Source organism: Leptidea sinapis, chromosome 29 (genome assembly GCF_905404315.1).
Source record: "Leptidea sinapis chromosome 29, ilLepSina1.1, whole genome shotgun sequence".
Lineage (NCBI taxonomy): Eukaryota > Metazoa > Arthropoda > Insecta > Lepidoptera > Pieridae > Leptidea > Leptidea sinapis.
Window position 1 is genome coordinate 9,917,838 of NC_066293.1, and position 25,629 is coordinate 9,943,466.

A 25,629-nucleotide genomic window follows, 5' to 3' on the forward strand; every position below is an offset into this window, starting at 1 on the left:
AAACACTTTATTAGCATACAAAAAACACTCACACAAAAACACAACAATTTACAATATTAATTAAAATCTTAAAATACTAAATTAAATACCGTAGCACTATTATAAAGATTAAAAATAAAGCAATAAAAATAACAGTTTTAGCGTGATTCCCTGCTAAAAGGAGCTGACTCAGTATATTGTTGTGTCATTGCAGAAGACACCAACAAAACACTGGTTTTCAGCAGCCCCTCGTGACATTTGGATTAGACAGTTGCATTAGTCTTCCCATTGTTATTAATTTGTGAAGGTAGGTATCAAAGGGAATGACTAAATATTATATATTCTTTTTCGTGTTTCTTAATTTATAGTGTAATAAAATAAAAATAAATAAATAATTGTAATAATAATAAATATTAAATCGTACTATAAACTATACGTAACTGTATATAATATAATAAAGGTGTCATTAGGTACTATAAATGAGATATATATTACTATATATTTGTGAACATTAAATATACATAATAAAAATACAGAATTGTGTTAATTAATAAGATACATTGCATATCAAGGATAATTATTATATAATGATTCTAAAATAGTTTTTTTATATTTCGATCTAAAATTTTGAACATTTTTTAATAGTCTAATTGGTGGCGGTAAATTATTCCAGCACTTAGTAGCGCTGTAACGAAAACTGCCCCTGAACGCTGTTGAATGATATATGGGCACTACTAATATCTGCGAGGCAGATCTGGTTTTTATATTATTAGCACTGCGTTGCCCTAGCCATTCAAGTTTATTATACAAGTAAAGAGGTGTTTTAGTATGTATGATACCGAAAAGCAACGTTGCTAAATGCAGACACCTCCGACCTTCCATATTAAGTATATTGGCCTGTTTTAAGTATGGACTAATGTGTTGCCTGGGCGGAATGTTCCAGCAGAATCGGGCGCACGCATTTTGCATTTGTTGGATGGAACTTTTTGATTTATACAGTAACCTAGGACCATACACCACGTCACAGTAATTGAGCTTTGAAAGTACAAGTGCTTCACATAATCTGACTCGAAGTTCTGTATTTAGATATTTTTGAATTTTGTACATAACTTTAAGTCTATAATTAGACTTTCTTACTAAATTAAATAAAGGTTATATTTGAAAATACAAATTTTCAAAGTTATCTGTCCCGTTCGAATGATAGGTACTGCAGTTAAGAGAGCGCAGTTACCGTTCGAGACAGTAGTGATTCAATTTTCTGGTACAAGTATATTGGACTCCATAGTGCGATTTTCAAGGAACTTTCTTCAACGTACCAAAAAACTGCTTCCTTTTACTGTGTTTCCGGGACGATACGACATGGACATCTTTACAAAGCGCGTACACCTTCCTTAAAGGCCGCCAACGCTCCTGTGATTTCTCTGGTGTTGCCAGAGAATGTGGGCGGTAAAAAATATTAAATATGTTTAATCTCATGGGTTTCATCAGGATACGTGAACCCACTAACACCAGGTCATGTGCTCATTTCTTAACTTGTGAAAATTGGAGCATGTGTTTTAGAGCACACGAAAAAAGGAGAAACTTCATACAGATGAGGTTATTCATTAGATTCTTAGCAAAGATAGGTATTATAAAAGCGCCATTTTCTAGGACCATATGTAGTGCGCAAGCTTCATTGAAACGAAGCTTTTATATGGACGTTCAAACTTTAGACGCAACGTCTCGCCGCGCGGCCTCGCTATCCGTGCTAAGCGTCTGATTTTACCGTTACACAGGAGCGTCAGTTGTAAGACCGTTACACGATGTATATCAGTATGTACATAGTGACAGCTGCCGCGCGCTCCCCACCTCAGCGTGCGTAGCCTTCTGTCTCGCTTACACTCATGTCAGTGTACGTGGCTGGCGTGGATTTCTATCTCTTTTTTTAATGTTTTGCATTAGGTGCCGCATTTTGCGACTACGCCTGCGGTATCTAGTTGAGACAAATCCTTAATCTAATGTCGTAAACATAGACGTATAATATACTGGCGTACTTGACAGTGTGACCAATTTTGATTTGTATGTAGGTACGTTAGCTAGTTCAATATTCAAAATACTAAGGAGCTTATGCCAAGCGTGGCTGACTGTTTACGACCTATCAGTCAAAATCGGTCACAATAACAATAGATTACCTTTTCTATCTTGCTGTTATTTCGTTAGAGATTTTCTTTTCCCTCGCACGCCTTTCTTCATCTCATTCGCACGCTTTCGTTGTCTATAGAGAGATATAGATAGTGTTATTTATAATATTATTATAGTTATAATAAAATATAATAGCATAAACGCTATTACTAACAAAATATAATAGCATATATGCTATTATATTTTGTCTAAAATAATATTATAAATCATCTATATTATATAAATTATCTATGGCTATTTATAACTGTGAAAGAGAAAAGTAGAAAGTCACTTAAAAAGACAGATGAAATCTTCTTTGATAAATTATTTTTATTGACACAAGTTGTCTTTCGATTGAGGACTAATACTGTCCTAAATTTCAGCTTAAATGTGCAAAATTATTTTGTTTTTACATTTGGATTGTTAGTATCTTATTTGTTAATATATAATCGAAACAATGTGTGGCCGACAAGTCAAACAAAATTCATGTTCTAAGGTATTACTTCAAATTTTTTTAACAAAATATTACTATTATTAGAAGTACATACAAATTAACATATATCTAGTAATTAAGCGATAAAACGTAGATATCATCGACTGATGTGGCTTGCTAAAGTCGCTACTTTGTTGATAAAATATAACACCACAAATTTCGATATCATTCCACACATGTAGATGTATGGCGTTTATCAACAGTCCGGTTTTCAAGTTACTTTCTTCCACCTAGACCCAAGCAGTGGAATGAGCTTAACTGTGCGGTTTTTCTTAGACGATACGACATGGGTACCTTCAAAAAAGCGCGTTAAAAGCGGCAACACTGATTTCCTCTGGTGTTGCAAGAGAATGTGGACGGCAGTGATCACTTATCATCAGGTGACCCGTACGCTTGTCCTAACTTTTCTTTCATAAAAAAAAGCCGAAACACAAATAATGCTTCAAGGTCTAACTGCGATAGATACCCCATTTGCCAGAATCTGTCAAATACGCATTACGTATACTAGTATTTTAACACACAGTTTTACATTACTCCTTGTAACAATTAGTATTATCATCAGATAGATACTTTATTGCCCCAATAAATCCTATCTCGACTTCAATTAATACAATTGATGATGTTTCGGAACAACTTCTCTTTATTGTGGTTTCATGGCCCTGCTTATTGGTATTGATCTTATTTTCTAGATGACAATAGAAAAAAAGCATACGCGTCATCACGCATCACTAGACGCGTCGTCTAGTGACCACCGCTGCCCATACGTTTAAAGAGGTAGGCTATTTTAAGGTGTCCATGTCGTATCGTCCTGAAAACACTCCGCAAGGAAGACAGATAAGAAGGTTGCTTGAAAACTGCTCAGTAGAGCAATACCACATATCCAAGTTGTGATGATGATGCCTGAGTTAGTGGGTGTGTTGCTATGGTGGAATTGGGCCGATGGGATCAGTACAAACAGCAATTCGAAACACTCCTCATGATAAATTTCAACTGCTTAGCTATCGAGATGTTCATAGAATGCAAGATCCCCCAGCAGGACGTTCAGCTGATGGTAATTGATAAGCCCTGCCCATTACAATGCAGTGCCGCTAAGGATTCTAGACACTCATAAATTCTGAGCGGCATTACAATTGCGCTGATCTCCTTAAGACATAGGATGTTAAGACTCGTTTGCCCAGTAGTTTCACTAGCTACAGCATCGAATCACAATAATGCTTACACATTACTGCTTCACAGCAGAAGCAGGCGCCGTTGTGGTACTCATAATCTAGCCGGCATCTTGTACAAAGAAGCCTCCCAGTTTATTTGCGTAAGCTGCCGCTGCCGCGTTACTCTCCCCCATTTACAAAGCAACCAGCCTAGGACGTCCTTATTTTTGCGTCCCGTGGATACACAGGGCAAAGGTGTGCTCGTTTGGTTTCCGCGGCATATGTTAATATCATGGCCACATTCTTCATACCTCCAAATCTCCTACTCTCTTGGTCACTCGCCACCATAGTTCCATTTTTGAAACCTAATTATGGCCACTTTAAATAAGTGTCATAAACATAAGCAGTTTGGTATTTTTGAATGATATCTCTTATTTAGTCACTGCAGATTGACCACAACCTGAGTGTTGAACAAGACATACCAAGATTAATGGCCCATTTAGACGGAGAGAGTTTATCGCACGTTTCGGTTCGAAAGCGTACGCTACTATCACAAGCAATAATCGCCATAATATGATCGTATCAAAATGTTTACAAACAGGCACGAACTAAAATCTCGCCAACGATTATGTCATATGAGATTAGCATATCACTTATTGCTAGACGAGAATTTTCTACGTTTGTTTACACAGCGAAATTAGAGCAAGAATATTCTTGCATATGAGAATCTCGACTTCTGTAAACACGTTCTCGTGTGACATTTTTTCAAGTTCGTGCGAGTTTCAGTGAACCATTTTGAGTGCGAGATTTGTCATTCGAGATTCGCGATTATTTTAATAGGATATTATTGCTCTTAAAATTATTTATTTTTTAAATCTCCCAAACAATTTCTTCTCGCTATCTATTTTTAACCCAACACCTTTTTATCTTTTGCAGTTTAATTAATTCTTGCCTTAGAACAGCAGAAAAAATTATACCAACCTCGCGTAGGTACTCCACTCATGGTAGCCACTGGCATAAAACCTCGAAATATGAGTATTTCTTTGAAATTCTGTTTGCATGTACCTACACATATTTAGAGTCCCACATCGTTCATAAATTTTGGTACACAGTTTACACAAATTTTACAAAAACCTAGAGTTTGCTGCTGAACTGAACAGTTCAATTTTGATTGATCATTGATCCATCATCAAGGTTTTTATTGTTTTGTGTGTTTCGTCATTAAGTTGACTGATTGGTTGTCTGGTCTCCGATGTCATGCATGAAAGACATCGGACATGTCACACTAGAAATGGAAACTTTCTGTGTGTCTTCAGGTGGATTCGAGAATGGTTTTACAAAACCTAGAGTTTGCTGCTGAACTGAACAGTTCAATTTTGATTGATCATTGATCCATCATCAAGGTTTTTATTGTTTTGTGTGTTTCGTCATTAAGTTGACTGATTGGTTGTCTGGTCTCCGATGTCATGCATGAAAGACATCGGACATCACACACTAGAAATGGAAACTTTCTGTGTGTCTTCAGGTGGATTCGAGATGGTTTTACAAAACCTAGAGTTTGCTGCTGAACTGAACAGTACAATTTTGATTGATCATTGATCCATCATCAAGGTTTTTATTGTTTTGTGTGTTTCATCATTAAGTTGACTGATTGGTTGTCTGGTCTCCGATGTCATGCATGAAAGACATCGGACATGTCACACTAGAAATGGAAACTTTCTGTGTGTCTTCAGGTGGATTCGAGAATGGTTTAGATTCACAATCGAACTACCTCCTAAACGGCTGGACAGTGTTTGATGATTTTTTATGTGTTCCAGTGAATTTGAGATTGGTTTAGAATTTAGATTCTCAATTCCGTCCATGTTAATATATTTATTTCTTTTGTGCGACTGTTGTAACTAAATTCCCCCTTAACAGCTGGACCGATTTTAATGAAGTGTGTCTTCAGGTGAATTCGAGATTCACAATTGAACTACCTCCTAAACGGCAGTACCGATTTTGATAATTTTTTGTGTGTTCCAGTGAATTTGAGATTGGTTTCGATTCTCAATTTCCCTTCATATAATACAACTATCCTGCTCATGTGTATGTTAGTGAACTCCTCCTAACGGCTGGACCGATTTTTCAAATTTAAGACGTGCGTACAGGACGACCTCTGTCGGGTCCACTAGTAGGTATACCATATAATTTGTTATGCGCATGCTTCTTTGTCTAAATTACCTTCTTAACAACGAGTATACAAAGTACAACTCTATAATTAACAATATTTTCTACTCCACAGAGCTGCAAGAAACCAAAGACAATATCTGACATTGACATTTGTAAAAAACGAAGCAAAAAGCTGAATGATAACGTGAGCTTCAAAGATTCTGCAACTCAATGTTGTCAATGTTGTTGCATATTTTTTAAATTACTAAAGGAAGTTATCAAGACCATGACCGGAGATCCAAAAGCGCGACTATCTGATAGATTCTGTGATTTTTACACCATTTTTTATGTGTTGGCGCGAAATATGTTCATTCTCTCGAAGAAATTGTGTTCTTGTGTTATTTCTGCATTTTAAAAGTTTGAGGATAATAATTATAAATTAGTGAGCTTTTAAAATATAAACGATTGTGGCTGTTCAGATGAAAATTCTCGTTTTATTTAAACATTAACTTAACACTGTAATACATAAAATATAATATGTAGTCTATATAATATAAAATAAGAAAAAAACAACTGAAAAAAATCTCTAGCATTAATCTCTCGTTTTTAATATGAGCTATTTATAATGAATGGACAAGATCACAGTATTACAAATGGAACAATTGCTTTTAAGAAAAAAATATACCTATAATTATCTAATAGATTCTACAAAATGGCCCAGTTTTGAGATTAACAACAAACATGGAGTATTATAATAAGGCGACGAAATTTGAATGAAATTTATTCAAATTTCGAACATCTCTGGAAAACAAAGAAATTTGATTTGACCTCTATTCTAATATCAGTTGAGATGACGTTTAGTTCGAAATGAAATGTCAATTTGTAAACAAATTTGACCAATGTTCCGATATGCACTGAAACAACTGTACAGTGTGACGTCAATTTAGTATACTGTGAAGCTGTTCCTTTATAGCCAGTTATACTGGTTACTATTTAAAACGGAACGCAATCCCATATACTGTCAGCCGCATTTTTTGACGCAGCATTCAAATGAGTGTATTGAAGTTTTCTAGTTCATTAAAAGAAACTGTTGTTGGAGTACTGTCAAATTAAAATTATTTGGGATTAAACTCTAGGTATTGTTTGTCATATATTTCCTACTACTGGCAGTCCATAACGGAACGAATTTTTCTACAGTGCACTGTGCAGTGCATTTCGGAACATACCCAAGATATGATAGTTCGGTCCGCCTCGTGTTAAATGCCCTTCTTTACGTACAGGCACATAACTACTACTATAACTACACGTTTGTGCATAACTGCCTCTTTTGCTGGCCGCTGTAGGAATGTTATAGAAAAACCCTGTGGTTGTGCCTGCAAAAAAATATTTTTGCAGATTTTTCAGACGACTTACACGCGATTTTTACAAGTGAAAATTTATTTAGCATCGTTGTGATTTGAAAGTCGATGAAACGAAAAAGCGAGACCGTAAAAAGAGACAGGCACATAAATTTATAAGATTTCGGGGGAGAGAACAAGATAGCAAGCATTATGCAGTGTTTTGGTACCAGGCGATCATAGTTGAAGAAGAGATTATCTTTAGTAGGACGCGGTATACCTTAATATTATATTCTGACATCATGTGCACGACGTGTTACTACATAGACACCAGGAGAACATAAATATGGAAGCGGTGATAGTAATGTCTTTCATAGCAGCACTTTTGAAGGTTTCACTTCTACCACGTGTGAATGGCACACAAGTTTTTTTTACATATTAATTAAAACATAACTTTGCATACTTTAATTGGATAAAAATTAGTTTCCGAATCAGATTTTAGACTAGACTCGAAGGCTTTTTGAATTTGATAATGGTTTAATAGATAAAAACAACAAATAAAATACAGAAAACTCTTTATTATTAATAAAATATCTTACATCTATATATTACATAAAACTCCAGCTTAATAAACTATTAATTAATAATAATATACAATAAGTACAAATTAAGCCAGCCATTTACCATCCAGTCCCCCAGTATTAAAGATAGCTTCCAATATGGAATCCGTAGTTAAAAGATGATTTAGAATAAATATTTCTTGTGATACATCACTTGATTTTAAATCCGCATTTCAAAATATCAATCATAAATTTCATATCCGAAAACGTTAGACAATTTATAAGTCTAGATAGAGCCTCTTACTTCTAGACAACCGATGAAAACAGGCCAGATTTTTTACTTTAGTGTGCGTAACAAGCTACTTCTTACACTCGCGATTTGTATGTCACTGTGTGTTAGTGTGCGTGCATTGCTCAAAAGAAAATTTTTAACAAAAAAAACCGCCATCAAAAACACTATTCATAAGAACTATCACATACAGCTATGTGAGAAAGATGCTGACCAGTCAGGTGTAAATGAATTCAGAATTTACACAGACGGCTCCAAAATGGCTACTGGAACTGGTGCCGGCATCTTCGCACAGGAACTGAGCATACACACTTCCATACCCTGGGGCACACACAGCTCCATCTTCCAATGTGAGTGAGTAGCCATCAAGGAAGCTGCCAGCGCAATACTAAGAAGAAAAGTACATGGCCACAGAATCAGAATTCTTTCTGACAGGATGGCGGTACTAACAGCGCTGAAGGGTACCCACCTACAACTCAGCGCTAATACACGAGTGTCACCAAACCCTGGAACAAGCTGCCTCTTACAACCGGGTAACTCTGCAATGGATCAAGGGACATAGCGGTTCGTTGGGTAATGATGCAGCGGATGAGCTTGCAAGGCGGGCAGCGGCAGATCTAGTGACTGGTCCATTGCCACTTCTGCCACTGCCCTTCAGCCAAATGCGCTCATGGATACGCTCTCTCACCAACGACCTACACAACACCCGATGGATGAATATCTCAAGCTGTAGACAGTCGAAAGACATGACATCCGTATAATGGTATGCACCCTAACGGGTCACACATCACTAAACAAACACCTTTTCACAATCGGCGTAACGGACAGTTTTAAGTGCAGAGGCTGTCTGGCCGAGGACGAAACGGTCGTTCACGTAATCCTGGAATGCACGGGGGTGGCCAACCAACGGGCAAAAACCTTAACCAATGCGAGGTCGCTCCAGGAAGTCTGCGAACACCCCAGGATTGTTCTGAACTTCTGGAAGGAGCTGGGCTGGTTGGAGTAACTGGCCATTACTGCACGCAAAATGGACCCATGCTAGTGGTTTAATTGCGGAAACAGGAGCCCCTATACCATACCATATCATACTACAAAACAATAGATATAATGTGCACTAAAAAGTACAAAAATAATTGCGTATTTTTATACAATCTAATTAATTAATCTAATTCTAGTTACGATTATTGTTATTTTTGGAATCGGTGTCCTTCTGCGACTCAAGCACATCTCACCTATAACTATGTATGTAGTAACAAACCTATCTTGGATGACACCGACTCCAAAAAATACAATAATCGTAACTAGAATTATTAGATTAATTAATTAGATTGTATAAAAATACGCAATTATTTTTATACATTTTAGTGCACATTATGTCTATTGTTTTGGAATAGTGTTCTTGAAGGCGGTTGTTGTTTTGTTAAAAAAATAATATTTATAATTTTTAGTGAATTTGAAGTACACTTACTAACAATTTGTCTAAATATGTGTAGATATACTAAATTTTCAATGCAGCAATGAACGTAAGTGCTCTGCAATTTGATTACAGACAGTGTTTCGTTACTTTGTCATGGATTCCGTAATCAGAACCTAACCGAACTCTCACCAAACTATCTTTAAAGTATATCCTTTCAAACAAAAAAAAATCATCGAAAACGGTTGGCGCGATATTGAGTTATGCGTAAATTTATCATCCACTTTGCTATACGTATGTATAGCAAATTTAAGACTTTTATGGTTTTCTCGTGGATGCCACTGTCAGATCTGGGCCAAATTAAAATGGGACCACACGGAAAGCACCAGCTTTCAAATAAAAAAATAATTGTCAAATCGGGGTCACCAGACGAATTGAGAACCTCCCCCTTTTTTGAAGTCGGTTAAATAGAAGTTAACTGTCAAGTGTCTTTGTCTAAGCCGAAAAATATAGAAACCCTTATCTGTCACATTCATACATTCATATATACACTTCATCTTCAATTCTTCATCCCATAGATGGAAAGTGATCACCAAACACGTTTCATCATGCATGAACAGACGACTATGTAAAAACACTCATAATTTATACGTCTAGATAGACTGTGACGGCTGTGATAACGTCAAAAAAAATAGCGGCTAAACGTTAGCCTCTATTTTGAGCAACGCATGCACACTAAAACAAAGTCACTGACTTATCGCGAGGGTAAGACGTATCTGTCATGCACACTAAAGTAATGAACCTAACCTAACAGTAAGAGGCTCTATCTAGCCATATCAATTATCTACAGTTAAAGTTATCTCTTAACTACTAAGGGTGGGGTTTGCATCAACTAACTTTAGCAATAACAAACATGTTAAAGTACAGGTTAAACAAAAAATGCGTTGCACCATATGGACTTTTTTATATGACGTCATAATTTTAACTGTTGACCGTAACCATCCAATCTTCGCCTGTTAAAGCTATTGTAAATTTTTAACAGCAACCTGTCTAAAGTTTGAAATAAATATTCGATATTGACTTGATATTTCACTTACTAACTTTAACTATGCCAAGGAATACGATGGTGTAACACATTCCGCAGTCTATGATAAAGTCAGAGTTACTGTTACCGTCAAATTTTACTTCAACCTTAACTATAACAGCTAATATGACGCAAACCAGCCTAACTTAAGCACGACGTCAGAATTCAACAGGGATTTAAATTCAAAAATAGTTTTAACTTTTTATGTTACGCCCACTTCTGGATAAGCATATTATATATAAATATTTGAAGTTATTCTAATTCAAAGATTTCATCACTTTTGATTCAATTACTTCTCATGTGCGTACATAAGTACAAACTCACTTTTTTATTTTTCCATAAAAAAAGTCTTTATGCCAAGATTATAAAAACAACATTTAATAAAATGCATATTTGCCCTTTCAATAAGTAGGTATATTAAGTCACACTTTATAGAAATAAAGCAACAAAAAAAAACCTTAAGAATAGTTAAGAATTACATAATATCTAATTCACTATAATATAGAATTTAACAAACAATTCACTCAAACTATTTATATGTTTCTTGTGAGTTAACTCCTGAAAATACTTTCTCTATATAATTGATTAATTATCACAAAATATTTTTTAATAATAAATTCCGCCACAGTAATTAAGCTTACATCTACAAACCTAAAGCCCGTTAGTCAAGTGTTAAGTTTTGTGGGTTTATTTTGTGAGTGCCCCAATTTTCGGGGCAAAACTAAAACTAATCGCAAAATAAAGATGACTGAACTTAAATCGACCCACATAACACTCTTACTGTACTGGTATTTCAATTAAAATACACAAACTTTAAAATTATTTTAAATATGATTCGAAAGAACGAAATTAATCAATTCATAAGATCAAAGTTTTAAGTTACATTCCAATCACAATGATTACAGGAAGAAGTATCGGAAATACAAAAATTCTATGAAATCGGATTACTGTGAAATTGCTGTTTTTATACATAATAATAATAATAATAATAATATTGACACACTTTTTACACAAATTATCTTGCCCCAAGTTAAGCATATATAGCCTGTGTTATGGGTTACAAGACAACGATATATTTAATACAATATACATGTAGGGGAGGTACGTACAAAATGGCACAGGCATCATATTTCAAATTCTGACGTTTCTAGTCCGCCATAGATAACTTCATCACGTGACTCTAGCCGGAAATACGAACCTGTCAAAACCTGAAATCGCGCCATTCTTTCGTTTGGGTGTTATGGCCGACGATAAACATTGGTAAGTTACGAGTTTTTATTTAATGCAGGGATTTTTGTGTATTAATGTTATGTTTTTCATAATATTATCTTGTGTTTACATTTATTACATCCCTTAAATAATTATTGTTGCCTTCTAATAGTTTTTTCCGTAAATAATAATCATTTTGCATTTATTGTTGAATTTTTATTTTTTATAACGCTTTATGGACAAAATGACATACACATGTAACGGACAAAATGACATAGGTATGTCGTTTTGTCCATAAGAACTCAATGAGTTAATTGTAGGTACTCAATATCTGTTTCTCGTTAATCAGCTGTTAATTTCTTTACAGATAATGCCGCGTAATTATAAGCGGACGACTGATCGTCAATCCTGGAGTGAGGAATCAATGCGTAAAGCTATGGAAGCAGTTCGCAGTAACAAAATGGGCTGGCTTTTAGCGTCGAAGACATTTGGATTACCACAAGCAACTCTAAGAAGACATGCTTTGGATAGTAACAAAACTTTGGAGTCCTCTGCAAAGGGTCTAGGATGTTGGAAAGCTCTTGATGTGGAAAGAAAATTAGTTGAGCATTTGAAATTACTTGAATCTCGTTTGTTTGGACTGACGCGAACGTCTGTTCAAGAATTAGCTTTTGAGTTGGCTGAAAATAACGGTTTTGCACACAAATTTAACCCGCAAAAACAAAAAGCTGGACAAGAATGGTTAGAAGGGTATTTGAGACGAAATAAAGATATTTCTTTACGCAAACCAGAAGCTACTTCAGCTGCTCGTGCTCAGGCTTTTAATCGACCTCAAGTCAATAAGTTTTTTGAGATTTACGGACATCTGCTGGAATCTGAGAACATTGGGCCACACAGAATTTATAATGCTGACGAATCAAGCCTGTCTACTGTACAAAAACCCCAGAAGATATTGGCTACTACTAGTAGGAAGCAAGTTGGCATAATAACTAGCGCAGAACGTGGACTTACACCACTGTTGTCTGTTGTGTTAGTGCAATTGGTACCTTTGTACCGCCGATGATGATATTTTCTAGGAAAAATATGAAAAATTAATAGGTCGATGAAGCACCTCCTGGCACTTTAGGTGTAGCTCAACCATCAGGATGGATGACAACGGATTTATTTCTGAAATGGCTCCAACACTTTCAAAGTTTTGTGAAATCATCGATTGACAATAAAGTTATATTGATTGTCGACGGGCATGCAAGCCACAAAGGGCTTGAAACTTTAGAATATGCGAAACAAAACGGCATTATTATTCTGTGTCTACCTCCACATTGCACTCCTCGTCTCCAGTGTTTGGATGTCTCATTTTTTGCACCTTTGAAGACATATTTCAACCAAGAGACATCCAAATGGCTTAAACAACACCCAGGACGTGTTGTTACACAGTTTCAAATTGCTGGCCTGTTCAAAGAAGCTTATGGTAAGGCAGCTACAGTGCAAAATGGTTGTAACGGATTCAAAAGCACTGGGATTTGGCCTCTAAACCCTGAAATATTTCCCGATTATATGTACGAACCTGCAGAGACTACAAACATACCACTGGAAGACACCTCCAATATGCAATATCATCAGCAAATAGGTCCTATTCCAGTTCCCATAGCAGGACCCTCCACACAACAGCTAGACGATTTAATGTCACTTCCCAGAACGAACGATCTCCAAGCTTCTGAAACTCAGCAACAAATAATCCGCGCCGTAACACCTGACAATAATGACACAACAGGTCAAACAACCGACTCTACTGAACCAGCAGACAACTCAACAGCAAACACTAGTCAAGACCTTATTTTACCTGCTGCAAATCAAAATCGCCCATCTATTGGTAATGAAAAACATCCCTCATCCTATACACGTTAGCAGTGCCTATTGAAGTTATATCTCCTGTCCCAAAAGGACATTACGTAAGTGGCCAAGGCAAACGTAAGCTAAAGAAACAGCAAACCTCTTTAGTTTTGACTTCAACTCCAAATATGAAAGAAATTAAGGCAAAAAATGAGCCTAAAGCTCCTTCAGAGAAGAAAAGACGAATGGTTACCAAAACCATATTCCAAGAAGACAGCGAAGAAGAAAATTTGCCAAACTACGCTCAAGATGACGAAGAGGATTGCGCATGTATTTATTGCAACGATCTTTATTCGCGATCAAAACCTGGAGAAGACTGGTTGCGGTGTTTAAAATGTTCACATTGGGCCCACGCTTCTTGCGCGAATGTTTCTAAACGAACCAAGCGGTTCATTTGCGAGCTTTGTCTTTAATTTTATAACTTTTTCCGTGTATATCATTTAGTCCGTATGTGGTATGCCATTTTGTCCACAGCATATGGACAAAATGGATTTCGTTGATCTCAGTTAAATTTAAAATTATTATTTTTTCTAGTTGGTTTATCTTTTAAGTATCTATTATAATTCAAAGATATGAAACCTAAGATTACTGGTGTGCAATGTGAATGCGCTCTGATTTACCATTAAAGAGTTATGACCCAAAACCTAAACTATATGTCATTTTGTACGTACCTCCCCTACTAGATGACCCAGCAAACGTTGTATTGCCGATATTAAAATCGCGATACAAAGGTAACTGTTGATCGTAGATGGGTGAAAATTTGAAGTTGTATGTATTTTTTAATGCTGACTCATAATCAAACAAATTTAAAAAAAAATTAAAAAACAAATTTCGTGTGGACCACCCTTAACATTTAGGGGGATGAAAAATAGATGTTGTCCGATTCTCAGACCTACCCAATATGCACTCAAAATTTCATGAGAATCGGTCAAGCTGTTTCGGAGGAGTTCAAAGTTTAACACCATGACACGAGAATTTTATATATTAGATTATGTTTTCATTATTGAATGTATTCACTTTAGCGTGCAATTACTTGTTCTTATTTACTCGACTTAAAAGTTAGATAGAATAAAAACACAAATCTTCACAAAAAGAGACGACGAATAGTTGAAATTAATATACAAACATAACTTATTGCAAATAATTTTCTTAAAAAGATGCATTTTTTTTTAACTTTAACAGATGAATTTATAAGTGAATTAAGGCCAAAAAAGGGATATCAAAATTGGAGTGCTATTTTACAACTCTTGCGTGGGAATAAATTAAAGCCTTTTGGTGGATTCTAATGTTCGGTATAACAAATAAGAAAACTACAATAAACAACGTGGACCCGATATTAAAACACCAGATGTTTTATTACTATTATTCACATAAAACAATATTTTCATGATATTATTAAAACTTACAACTATAAAATTCCAACAATAATAATTGAAAACACTTAAAACGAGGGGTAATTTTAAAATAAGTGCCAACAATCGGGGCATACTCAAAATACACCTGCAAGCAACAGGGTAAATTTAAAAATGCCCCATCATTATTCGGATGAACATCACATATTAAGCCCTGCTTCCAAACCAAATTTGTCGTTCATGATAACTTGTGTCCCATGAATAGTCCTTACATGTATCCGTAAATAGCTTGGTCTCGTGAAGAACTTATAGCAAATGTGACATTGGTACTTTTTAAGGCCCGAATGCGTCTCCAAATGCCTCTTCAGTTTGCCCCGAGTGATAAAGCCCTTACCACACTGCTGGCATATAAACGGCTTCTCTTTAGTGTGCGTGAAACTGTGCAGTTTCAAATAGTAATGCAGTTTGAAGCCTTTATTGCACACTTCGCATACATGCTTTTTTTCCTCCTCTGTCTCGACGTTTTCGATGGCGATTTTTGAGCCGTGGCTTTTGAGGTGCTCCTCTAGATAGTAGAAGTGTTGGAATACCTCACCGCATATGTTGCACACGCGGCTTCGTTCGTCAGTGGGTATGACTGTGAGAAGCGAGGAATCGCCTTCCTTTGGTATCTTGCGAGCGTTCTGTAGCACCATGGCAAGAATCTGGTTGCGGTTTTCTTCGTGAATTCTGAAGAAAATACAGATTATCATCAACTTGATGTAAACAATTTGTTGAAGTTATACTTCTTTAGGCGCGCTTTGAAAAAATGATGTCCCTAAAATGTTCTGACGTTTGCGAAATTCGTTATTTTTTTTTTGTTTCTTCGTCCATTATAAGGATAGGCAAAGGATTCAAGGCCATACAGCCGTTATGATATATTTAAGTGTCAAAAATAATTTTAAGGATTTTTGCTTTGTTAGACCAAAGAAATATAATTTGTGTATGTCATGTATTCATAAGTACACACACACTTTTTTATTTTTAATCGATACCTCTCACTTCTGGGATTAATTAAACAAATTAAATTTGTAACGAAAAAATATAAACGATGCAGAAGTGAGAGATATCACTTTAAAAATAATAAATTGTATAGATTTGAAAGAGCGACATCTCAAGTCAAAATCCTAAAATGAAATTATTGGGGTTGAGCAGGTTATCAACTGTAAAGTAGATAGTAAAGAAGACATACCAAGATTTACGATCTATGCGTCGAACGGTTTGCTCAGTTGGTAAGAGCACTTGGACAGAACCCGAAAGGCCCGGCTTCAAGTCCCTCATCGTTCATAAATTTTGGTTGCAAATTTAATTTGTGTCATCAATTTGATGGTCTACTGAATTTGAACGAGGTACTTATTAGACCTGCTCGAGAATGATCAAATATATGTTACGAAATGTTAAACTGAACAAATCATAATTTTCCTTTCATAATTCTCTTAGGAGTAAAATGATTTGAATGTGGAATGTTTGAATTTGTATGAATTCATTGTGTACATTAAAGGGATCTCATTCAAAAATATAAACTGGCCACCACAGTTTAAGGGTTCAATCCAAAAGTAGCCAGTTCGCAGGGCACAGAGCTCGACGGCCAGATGTGTGTTGGACCGGTAAAGCCCTCGAATGGCGACCACGTACCGGAAGATGCAGTGTTGGTAGGCCCCCCACAAGATCGTACGATGATCTGGTCAAGATCGCCGAAATAGTTTTCATGAGAGCAGCGCAGGACCGAAAGTCGTGGAAATCTTTGGGGGGGAGGCCTTAGTCCAGCAGTGGACGTCGTCCGGCTAAAATAATGATGAAACGATTATGAAATACTCACATCCCCTCCCGCTGGTGGGTAGCCAAATGCATCTGTATGTGGTACTTGGTGTTGAACATGTGTGCACAGACCGGGCATTCGTACTTGAGGATGAACTTCTCCGTGGTGTGGCTCAGCAGGTGTCGCTGGAGCTTACACTGGGCGTTGAAGGACTTGGTGCAGATGTCGCAGATGTAGTTGGACTCAGTTTTGTGACTCTTCCTGTGGTACATCTGAAATAATCTTATAATTTAACTCTAACTGTTGAATATAAATACACAAAAAGCATTCGTTACTCGATCAATGAAACCTAGTAGTTTATTAAACTCACACACACCCACACACACTGCAGTATTTTTATCATTTAGGAATTGGAGATAGCAGAGGCTAGGTTCTCCCCCAGTGAAAAAATGCCTCGTTGCGATTACAGGGGGATAGACGAAGAGGCGGTTTTTAGACTTTATAAGTATTCAGACCGAGTCCGACATACGAGAAGAAAGGGGCGGCTTTTAAGTCTTTCTAGGTCTTCAGACCGAGTCAGACGGACGACCACAATCTTATGTTACGTAAATATATTTTTACCCTCAGAAAAACAACACATACCCTCTTCCAAGGGTACACTTAACGTTGTTTTTTAGACATTACATTAAATAAAAATCAATGCTTAAATCGGTAATCGGGGAGCCTTAATACATATACTCCCACTGAACACCTTAGAGAGGAGTGGATGGCTGAAAAACAGCGCTGCATGGAAACATGAATCCATGATCCCACGTCAGGTGAAGCTGAGCCTTCTCCTTTTGCCTATTGCTTACCTGGATACTGTAGATGGAGCCACAAGTTGAACAAAACATACCAAGATTTACGATTCATGCGTGACTCGGACGGTTAACTAAGTTTGTAATAGCGCATATACATTTCATTTCTGCAATATTCTTTATGGCAATAAATAATTTATTTATCAATATAACTGTAATTAATAATTATCAACAATAAAATTAACTAAAAGTGTTCAAGAAAATTAGAAAAAAGTCCTAAACCATAATTAGGTGAAAAAAATTATCATCTCCTAAACTAAGCAAAATCTTAGAACATACATAGGGGTGATTCGGATACTCATCACCATGAGGCTTTCAAATTTTAGCTTTGGACGTCAACTTCTCGGCCAGCCTGTATATTATAAGATAAAATCCTCCGCCGCGTCTGTCTGTTCGCGTAATCTGAAAAAAATCGGTGCTGTACCGATTTTCATGTTGTTTCCACCATTGGATAGTGTGGTTTTGAGGAAGGTTTTAGTATATGAGTTGTTAAGTTTCTGTTTACAATAAAAAAAAATATGCTGTCTGGGGACTAACAACTAAAACGCTGTTTTAAACACTTGCGGCCTTACAAACAAACTTGGTATAAAGTTGTAACTAAGCATAAACAAAGAATATGCAAAATGTTTACAATATCGTTGACAACACTGTCAATACAATGATAATTATGAAGTTTTCCGAATGACAAGCAGTCATGCAAATAAACGCGGGAAACGTTATAAGTACGTCGGAATTAACCAATCGTAAGGAAAATGTCAAATTGTAAACATTTTGCGTTTTCATGGTTTATGATTAGTTATACGCCAATTTTATTTTTAAGGCCGTTAGAGATTTAACAAATTTTGTATTGTGGAATTGTATAATTATATATAGGCCTACAGAAAAGTCCACGATCCATTTAAATGATGATGAAGTGATGTAAGAGCTGTTTACACACATACGATGTTAATCTATATCATTTTATTGCTACATATTAAAAAATCATTCAGAAATAGGTATTTGTTTAATTTTTAACTCATTAACTTTGATTACGAATTTCCGATGGATTTATTTTTCTATTGACAGAACAGCGTCGGTCGGGTCAGCTTGTCTACACATATAAATAAAATTGGAGTGTCTGTTTGTAATATTGCAATAACCGTTATTTACTACATGTATATGAATATATAAACGGTACACACCAAAATATATTTTTTTACAATTTTTGTCTCTCTGTCTGTTTGTTCCGGCTAATCTCTGAAATTCCTGGACCGATTTTGACGAGACTTTTTTAGGCGGGTAGCTGATGTAATAAGGCGTTACTTAGGCTACGTTTATTTTGAAAACAAATTCTTTTATTTTAGAAAAATAAAGTAAAGCTATAGCTAGCTAGTTTTAAAATAAAATCAGAAATTCCAATTACCCACCATAGACTCCCGTTTCTTGTAGCACTTCCCGCATAGCGTGCACACGTAGGGCGTGGCCCCCACGTGCGTGCTCTCGTGTTCCTTCAGGGCTGCTGCATCCTCAGACTCTTCCAGGCAGAACTTGCACACGTGCTTTATGGTCTCACCGGCATGCAGGGACCTCTTGTGCGACTAAAACATTATATTCAAATTCAAATATTTTTATTCAAAATAGGATGTGACATCACATATTGAAAGTCAAAAAACTACCACCCATTCCAAAATGAATGCCTCAGACCTGAGAAGAATGGGCGCAACAAACTCAGCGGGCTTTTTTTCATCGAATCAATATGTTTACAAAGTAATATTCAGTCACTCCATTCCCAATCTGTGGTATCATTAAGAAAGTCATTTATGTTATAGTAACCTTTACCACACAAACGTTATTTAACAATTCTTTTGAATAAGGCAATACTTTTGTTTTGAACATTTTCTGGGATCTTGTTGTAAAAGCATATACATCGCCCCACAAAAGACTCACTAACTCGACTTAGCCGAGTAGTAGGCATCATCAGTTTATGTCTGTTCCTGTAAAATATATATAATAACAATTTCTGAATGGTCACTTTTTTATGGAAAAGGAGGACAAAGGAGCGTACGGGTACTTGGTGTTAAGTGATCACCATCGCCCATTCTATTGCAACACCTACATTAAGGAAGATGCACGCGCTTTTTTTCAAGTAACCCATGTCGTATCGCCCCGCAAACACCGCACAAGGAAGCTAATTCCACAGCTTGGCTGTACGTGGAAGAAAGTTCCTTGAAACCGCACTGTGGAGAAAGAAAGAAAGAATTCTTTCTTATGTGTGGCGTTCCTTTTTCTTTCGAGAAAGAAAAAATGTTTATTGACGTCATTATACATTCTGTTAATACTTCTTAAAGTTATACTTATCTAATTATGACCTAATGACGCCAATGGGCCCCCAACTCAGCATAATTGTGGTTTCGAAAGAATCCACAACGCTGGTCTTCCGTGGAAACCCAGAGAGCGCTACTAACCCACAGTCCTGTCACACGAAGGTGTACAAACTATTAATTCTCTATATCTAGATGGTGGGGAAGATATTCTTATTCGTCACTGAACGCTTCCAATATTTAGACCATTTGTATTGTTCGGCTTTTTAACCGACTTCAAAAAAGGAGAGGGTTCTCAATTCGTCGTTGTTTTTTTATAAATCCAGTACAAAAAACACTCATGTTATTAACCTTTTATGACAGCAATAGGAGTTTTACACCAGTTGTCCTCAGCGCAGAGTTGAATGCAGAGTTCAGTAATGCGATAGTGATGTGACCAAATTATAACTGATGACCATAATCATGAGTGTGTCGATAAATTTATTATTTAAATAATGCTTCAAGTTTGCCATTTTACACATTTTAACTTAATAATTAAATCTCAAACTTTTATTCTGCCTTTCTTCAACACACATGTTTAAAACATTTTTCGCCATTTGAATTGAATATCGTTATTTTTTTTTGGAACGGAAATATCAGTTTAAGTCGATTAGGTCACTGCTCAGTCATTATTGTCATTGTTCATTTTACCAGGAGAGGGCTCCTTTGTACAGGATGCCGGTAGGTTATGGGTACTACAACGGCGCCTATTTCTGCCGTGAAGCAGTAATGTGTAATTGTTTCGGTCTGGAAGGCGCCATAGCTAGTGAAATTACTGAGCAAATGAGACTTAACATCTTATGTCTCAAGGTGACGAATATTAATTACAACAGTAATTGTAGTGCCACTCAGAATGTTTGGGTTTTTCAAAAAGTGGTCAAGGTTCAAAAGTGGTTATTGTGGGTTATCCCTAAGAGATATAAATACTATTGTGAACTTTATTATAGACCTTTTTAAAATGTACAATACTATAGTACATTAGATTGATCTATATCGTAGGGTTCAGACAGCGATTTAAGCGGCTGAATTTATTGCAATGTAAGCGGAAAATAAGATGTTTATTGAAGAGATCATATCAGAAACCTCTAACATTATCAATGTTTCTTTACTGTATTATGCATGTACACATACAGGCCTTTGTCCTGCAGTGGACGTCTTCCAGCTGATGATGATGATGAAACATTTAATACCAGTGGGAGGCTCCTTTGCACAGGATGCCGGCTAGTTTATGGATACCACAACGGCGCCTATTTCTGCCGTGAATCAGTAATGTGTAAGCAATACTGTGTTTCGGTCTGAAGGGCGCCGTAGCTAGTGAAATTACTGGGCAAATGAGACTTAACATCTTGTCTCAAGGTGACGAGCGCAGTTGTAGTGCCGCTCAGAATGTTTCGGGGTTTCAAGAATCCTGAGCGGCACTGCATTGTAATGGGCAGGGCGTATCAATTACCACCAGCTGATCGTCCTGCTCGTCTTGTCCCTTATTTTCATAAAGAAAAAAAAATTTTAAACCTTCCTCTTGAACCACTCTAATCTAATCTATTTAAAAAATCCATTGCGTATTTTTAAGGAACTAAGCATACATAGGGACAAACAGCGGGAAGCGACTTTGTTTAATACTAAATATAGTGATTGATAAATATTTTTCATTTCTAATACTCGGAAAGTAATGTTGTTTTGATCTGATTATTGGGTGGAAAATACTGCTTCTCTCCACAGAGAGGGAAAAACTCATACAAATTACTTCCCACCTAAGGGCCGGAATGAATTAAATTAAAAAGAGAACTGCTGTCAGCTATTAAATTTTACGTATAAATCAACTTAAAAAAAATACTGCGGCCATGTGACTTCCTAAACAGCCAGTGTGAACTTAGCGAAAACTTCTTTGAGCGGAATAAGCCGCAACAATAAATTTAAAAAGTCGACATAAATTATCCTAATTTGACAATTAATTTTTAATAGGTACTACTAATATTACTATGTATTATCAATAAATAGTTTAGATAAACAACTAGTTTTATTTTCCTGATATTCGAAATGAAAAGTAGAGTGTTTTAACACGGGTAAAATAATCAATTCCTACTCGGACTATAGCCATAAATACCTCGGGAAATGATTCTTTCGACCCTCGAGTAGCAATCTTCTATTTTAATGTTACGTGGAGGCCATACGCTTGTATTTTTCAGAAAACTCACCAACAGTGTCTCCATGTGCAAGAATCTCTTCTGGCAGTAGTCGCACGCGTGCGGTCTCTTCTTGCGTATCTTCTCAATCTCCTTTTGCTTTTTCAGCGCTTTCTTTTTCTTCTTCACCTTCTTCCTATTGACACACATGTTATAAACAAACCACAATTTAGGAATGGGGCATTCACCACCAATATATTTCCATTGCTTCCCCGGGCAATAAAAAGGATGGGAATGTTCCAGGCCCAAGGGTGGCATCAGAGGCGACTGAGGTTAATTATTCCTAAAGTTAATTATAATTAAGTTTTACTTCAATCGCGCGTAATGACTACACGCACACACTTTTTTTTCTGGCGTGAAGCAGTAATGTGTAAGAATTTTTGCTTTTCAGTTTGTAGTGCGCCGTAGCTAGTGAAATTACTCGGCACATGAGACTTAACATCTTATGTCTCAATGTGATTGACGCAATTGTACTGTTCTGCCGCGCAGAGATTTTGGGTTTTTCAAGAATCCTATGCGGGCACTGCATTGTAATGGGCAGGGCATATCAATTACCATCAGCTGAACGTCCTGTTCGTCTCGCCTCTTATTGTCATAAAAAAAATATTTCTTAGTGTATTGCCACAGAATATAGAAGAATAGTACAGAAGATTCACATAGCCAACACCGACTGGACGACTGGGCTCTCCGGACTTTTCCCTCGTACTATAACAATTAATGTATTTGTTTGAGAATCTATTTCAGCTCCTGTTTTGTGCCTTACTGGGAAAGTAAAATTAATGTTCCACAGGAAAGCACACAACAGTTTGTCTTATTTTCATTTTAATTTCAAATTCAAATATTTTTATTAAAAATATAATTTAAAATCACTTATTTAACGTCAAAAACTACCACCCATTCGAAATAGCCTTAGACTTGAGAAGAACAGGCGCAAGAAACTCAGCGGACCTTTTATTTTTCATAATAAAATATCGTGCACTAAACATTTAAAATCAAATAGTCTGAGGGTGTTCGCTCCATTCCCAACCTGTGGTTTCATTGAGAGAATCATTTATGTTATAGTAACCTTTACCACACACACGTTTATCCGATTCTATTCAATTTCGTAAAACATTTGTTTTGTACATTTTCTGGGATCATTTTGTAAAAGCATATATACATCGCCCAATAGTAGACTTACTAACTCAACATAACCGAGGAGAAGGCATTACAAGTTTATGTTTGTTCGTCATGTTGTCACATTATGATTGTTGCATTTTCAAGCAAATTCTTTAATGTGTAATGAACATACAGAACATTATCAAGAATATATTGAGAAGCAAGCCTTGGTTACTTGGTACTGATGGAATGTTCTTTGCTGGCCGCTGCAGGAATGTACTAATTGTAAGTGTATATGCCTAGTAACATGAAGTATACGCCGGTAAGATATGCGTCATATATTACTCTTTGTCGCTTATGTTCGCCTGATACTAATAAATAACAAAGCGATTCAGTTGTAATAACATTAACAAATTAAATTAAGTGTGTGCCTTGTACCAATGAAGTTTACGCGGGTAAGACATGCGACAAATATTACTCTTCTTCGTTTATGTTCGCCTGGTACTAATAAATTACAAAGCGATTCAGTTTTATTGACATTAACAAATTAAGTGTGTGCCTTGTACCAATGAAGTATACAACGATAAGACATGCGTCATATATTACTCTTTTTCGCTTATGTTCGCCTGGTACTAATAAATTACAAAGCGATTCAGTTTTATTGACATTAACAAAGTAAGACATGCGTAATGTATTACTCTTCGACTCTAATGTTCGCCTGGTGAATATAAATTACAAAGCGATTCAGTTTTATGACATTAACAAATTAAGACATGCGTCATATGTTATTCTTCGTCGCTTATGTTCGCCTGGTACTAATAAATTACAAAGCGATTCAGTTTGATTAACATTAACAAATTAAATTAAGTGTGTATATGTACCTTGTACCATTGCAGTAAACGGCGGGTAAGATATGCGTCATAATATATTTAATCTTCTTCGCTTATGTTCGCCTGATAACAATAAATTACAAAACCGAGAATGACGATTCAGTTTTATTTAGGTTTTTTTTTTTACGTTAAAAAGCAAAACTTACTTGTCGTTATCATTTTCGTCCGCGCACGGCTCAAACTCAACCTTGACCGTTTCAACCTTCACCAGTTCTGAAAATTACAATGAAATTAGTCAAGTTACAATTACAATGCAAGTTCAACGCGATTTACACTGACTTAACAATTTGTTATTTGTAAATTATATCCCTTACTTCTGGGATTAATTAAATAAAATTTATGAACGATGCCGGACTAGAACCCGCAACCTCTCAGGTTGTGTCGAGGCGCTTTTCCAACTGAGCCAACCGTTCGAGTGACGTATAGTTTGTAAATCTTGGAGAAAGCACAGGGCAAAGAAGGGCTAGAGGTAACATTTTACCATTAGATGATCCTGTAGGTGGTTGACTCACCGTCTTTAGCTTCCGGATGTGTCATGGCATGGCTGTGCATCTTGGTAGCTGTTATGAACCCGGCTCCGCAGATGTAGCACTTGTACGGTCTCTCGCCCGTGTGGATCCGCATATGCACACGAAGGTATGAAGGTTTGTTGATGACCTTGTTGCAGACCGGGCACTGGAGGGGTGCGTTGGCGGGGGGCGGAGAGCCCAACTTCGACGTCCACGTGTTGTCCGGGAAGTAGTCCTCGTCGGATGAACTGGAATGGAGAGTATCACAAGTCCGTCAAAATATTTGACTATTTTTTTAATGACAAAAAGGGACGAGACTATCTGGACGTTCAGCTGATGATACTTGATACGCCTTGCCCATTATTATGAAAAATTCTGAACGGCAGTACAATTTCGCTCGTCACCTTGAGACATTAGATGTTAAGTCTCATTTGCCCACTAATTTCACTAGTTGCGCCCTTCAGACCGAAACACAATAATGCTTACACACTGCTGCTTCACTAGCCGGCATCATGTGCAAAGGAGCCTAGAAAACTAGTAGAACTAGTAAATGCCCTTAGTCGCCTCTTACGACACCCTTGGGCCTGGGACTTCGCCATTCTTTTTATGCCCCAAGGAAGCACAGCGCAGATTGATGAGTCTCTCTGTAAGACTTTCTCACTTCAGCTGTCAGACGTTCACTGTGGGGTTGTCGGTCCATCTTGTGGGGGGCCTACCAAAGCTACGTCTTCTGGTACATGGTCGCTATTCGAGGACTTTGCTGCCCCAACGGCCGTCTGTCCGTCGAACTATGTGCCCTGCCCACTGCCACTTCAGTATCGCAATCAGCCGGGCTAAGTCGAAGACCTTGGTTCTCCTACATATCTCCTCATTTCTGGTTTGATCTTAATAC

The 25,629-nt window shown here is 36.7% G+C and overlaps 1 protein-coding gene across 2 annotated transcripts in view; it reads right to left on the minus strand.

The window, feature by feature from the left end:
* Positions 1-11,697: 11,697 nt before the first annotated feature.
* LOC126973309 (zinc finger protein 699-like) overlaps positions 11,698-25,629 on the minus strand; it is a 32,680-nt gene continuing 18,748 nt past the window's right edge. Inside the window, exons 8-14 of one of the 2 annotated variants that reach the window (XR_007731331.1) lie at positions 24,741-24,985; positions 24,375-24,441; positions 22,253-22,376; positions 19,125-19,295; positions 16,922-17,133; positions 12,523-15,792; positions 11,698-12,399 (exon numbers count right to left, since the gene is read on the minus strand). Coding sequence is in view for 1 of the 2 variants with exons in the window: in XM_050820513.1 (XP_050676470.1) it covers positions 15,264-15,792; positions 16,922-17,133; positions 19,125-19,295; positions 22,253-22,376; positions 24,375-24,441; positions 24,741-24,985 (1,348 nt within the window). In the remaining variant the exon portion in view is untranslated. Of the gene's footprint in view, positions 15,793-16,921; positions 17,134-19,124; positions 19,296-22,252; positions 22,377-24,374; positions 24,442-24,740; positions 24,986-25,629 lie in introns of both variants that reach the window. The other variant, XM_050820513.1, reaches the window with a different exon arrangement.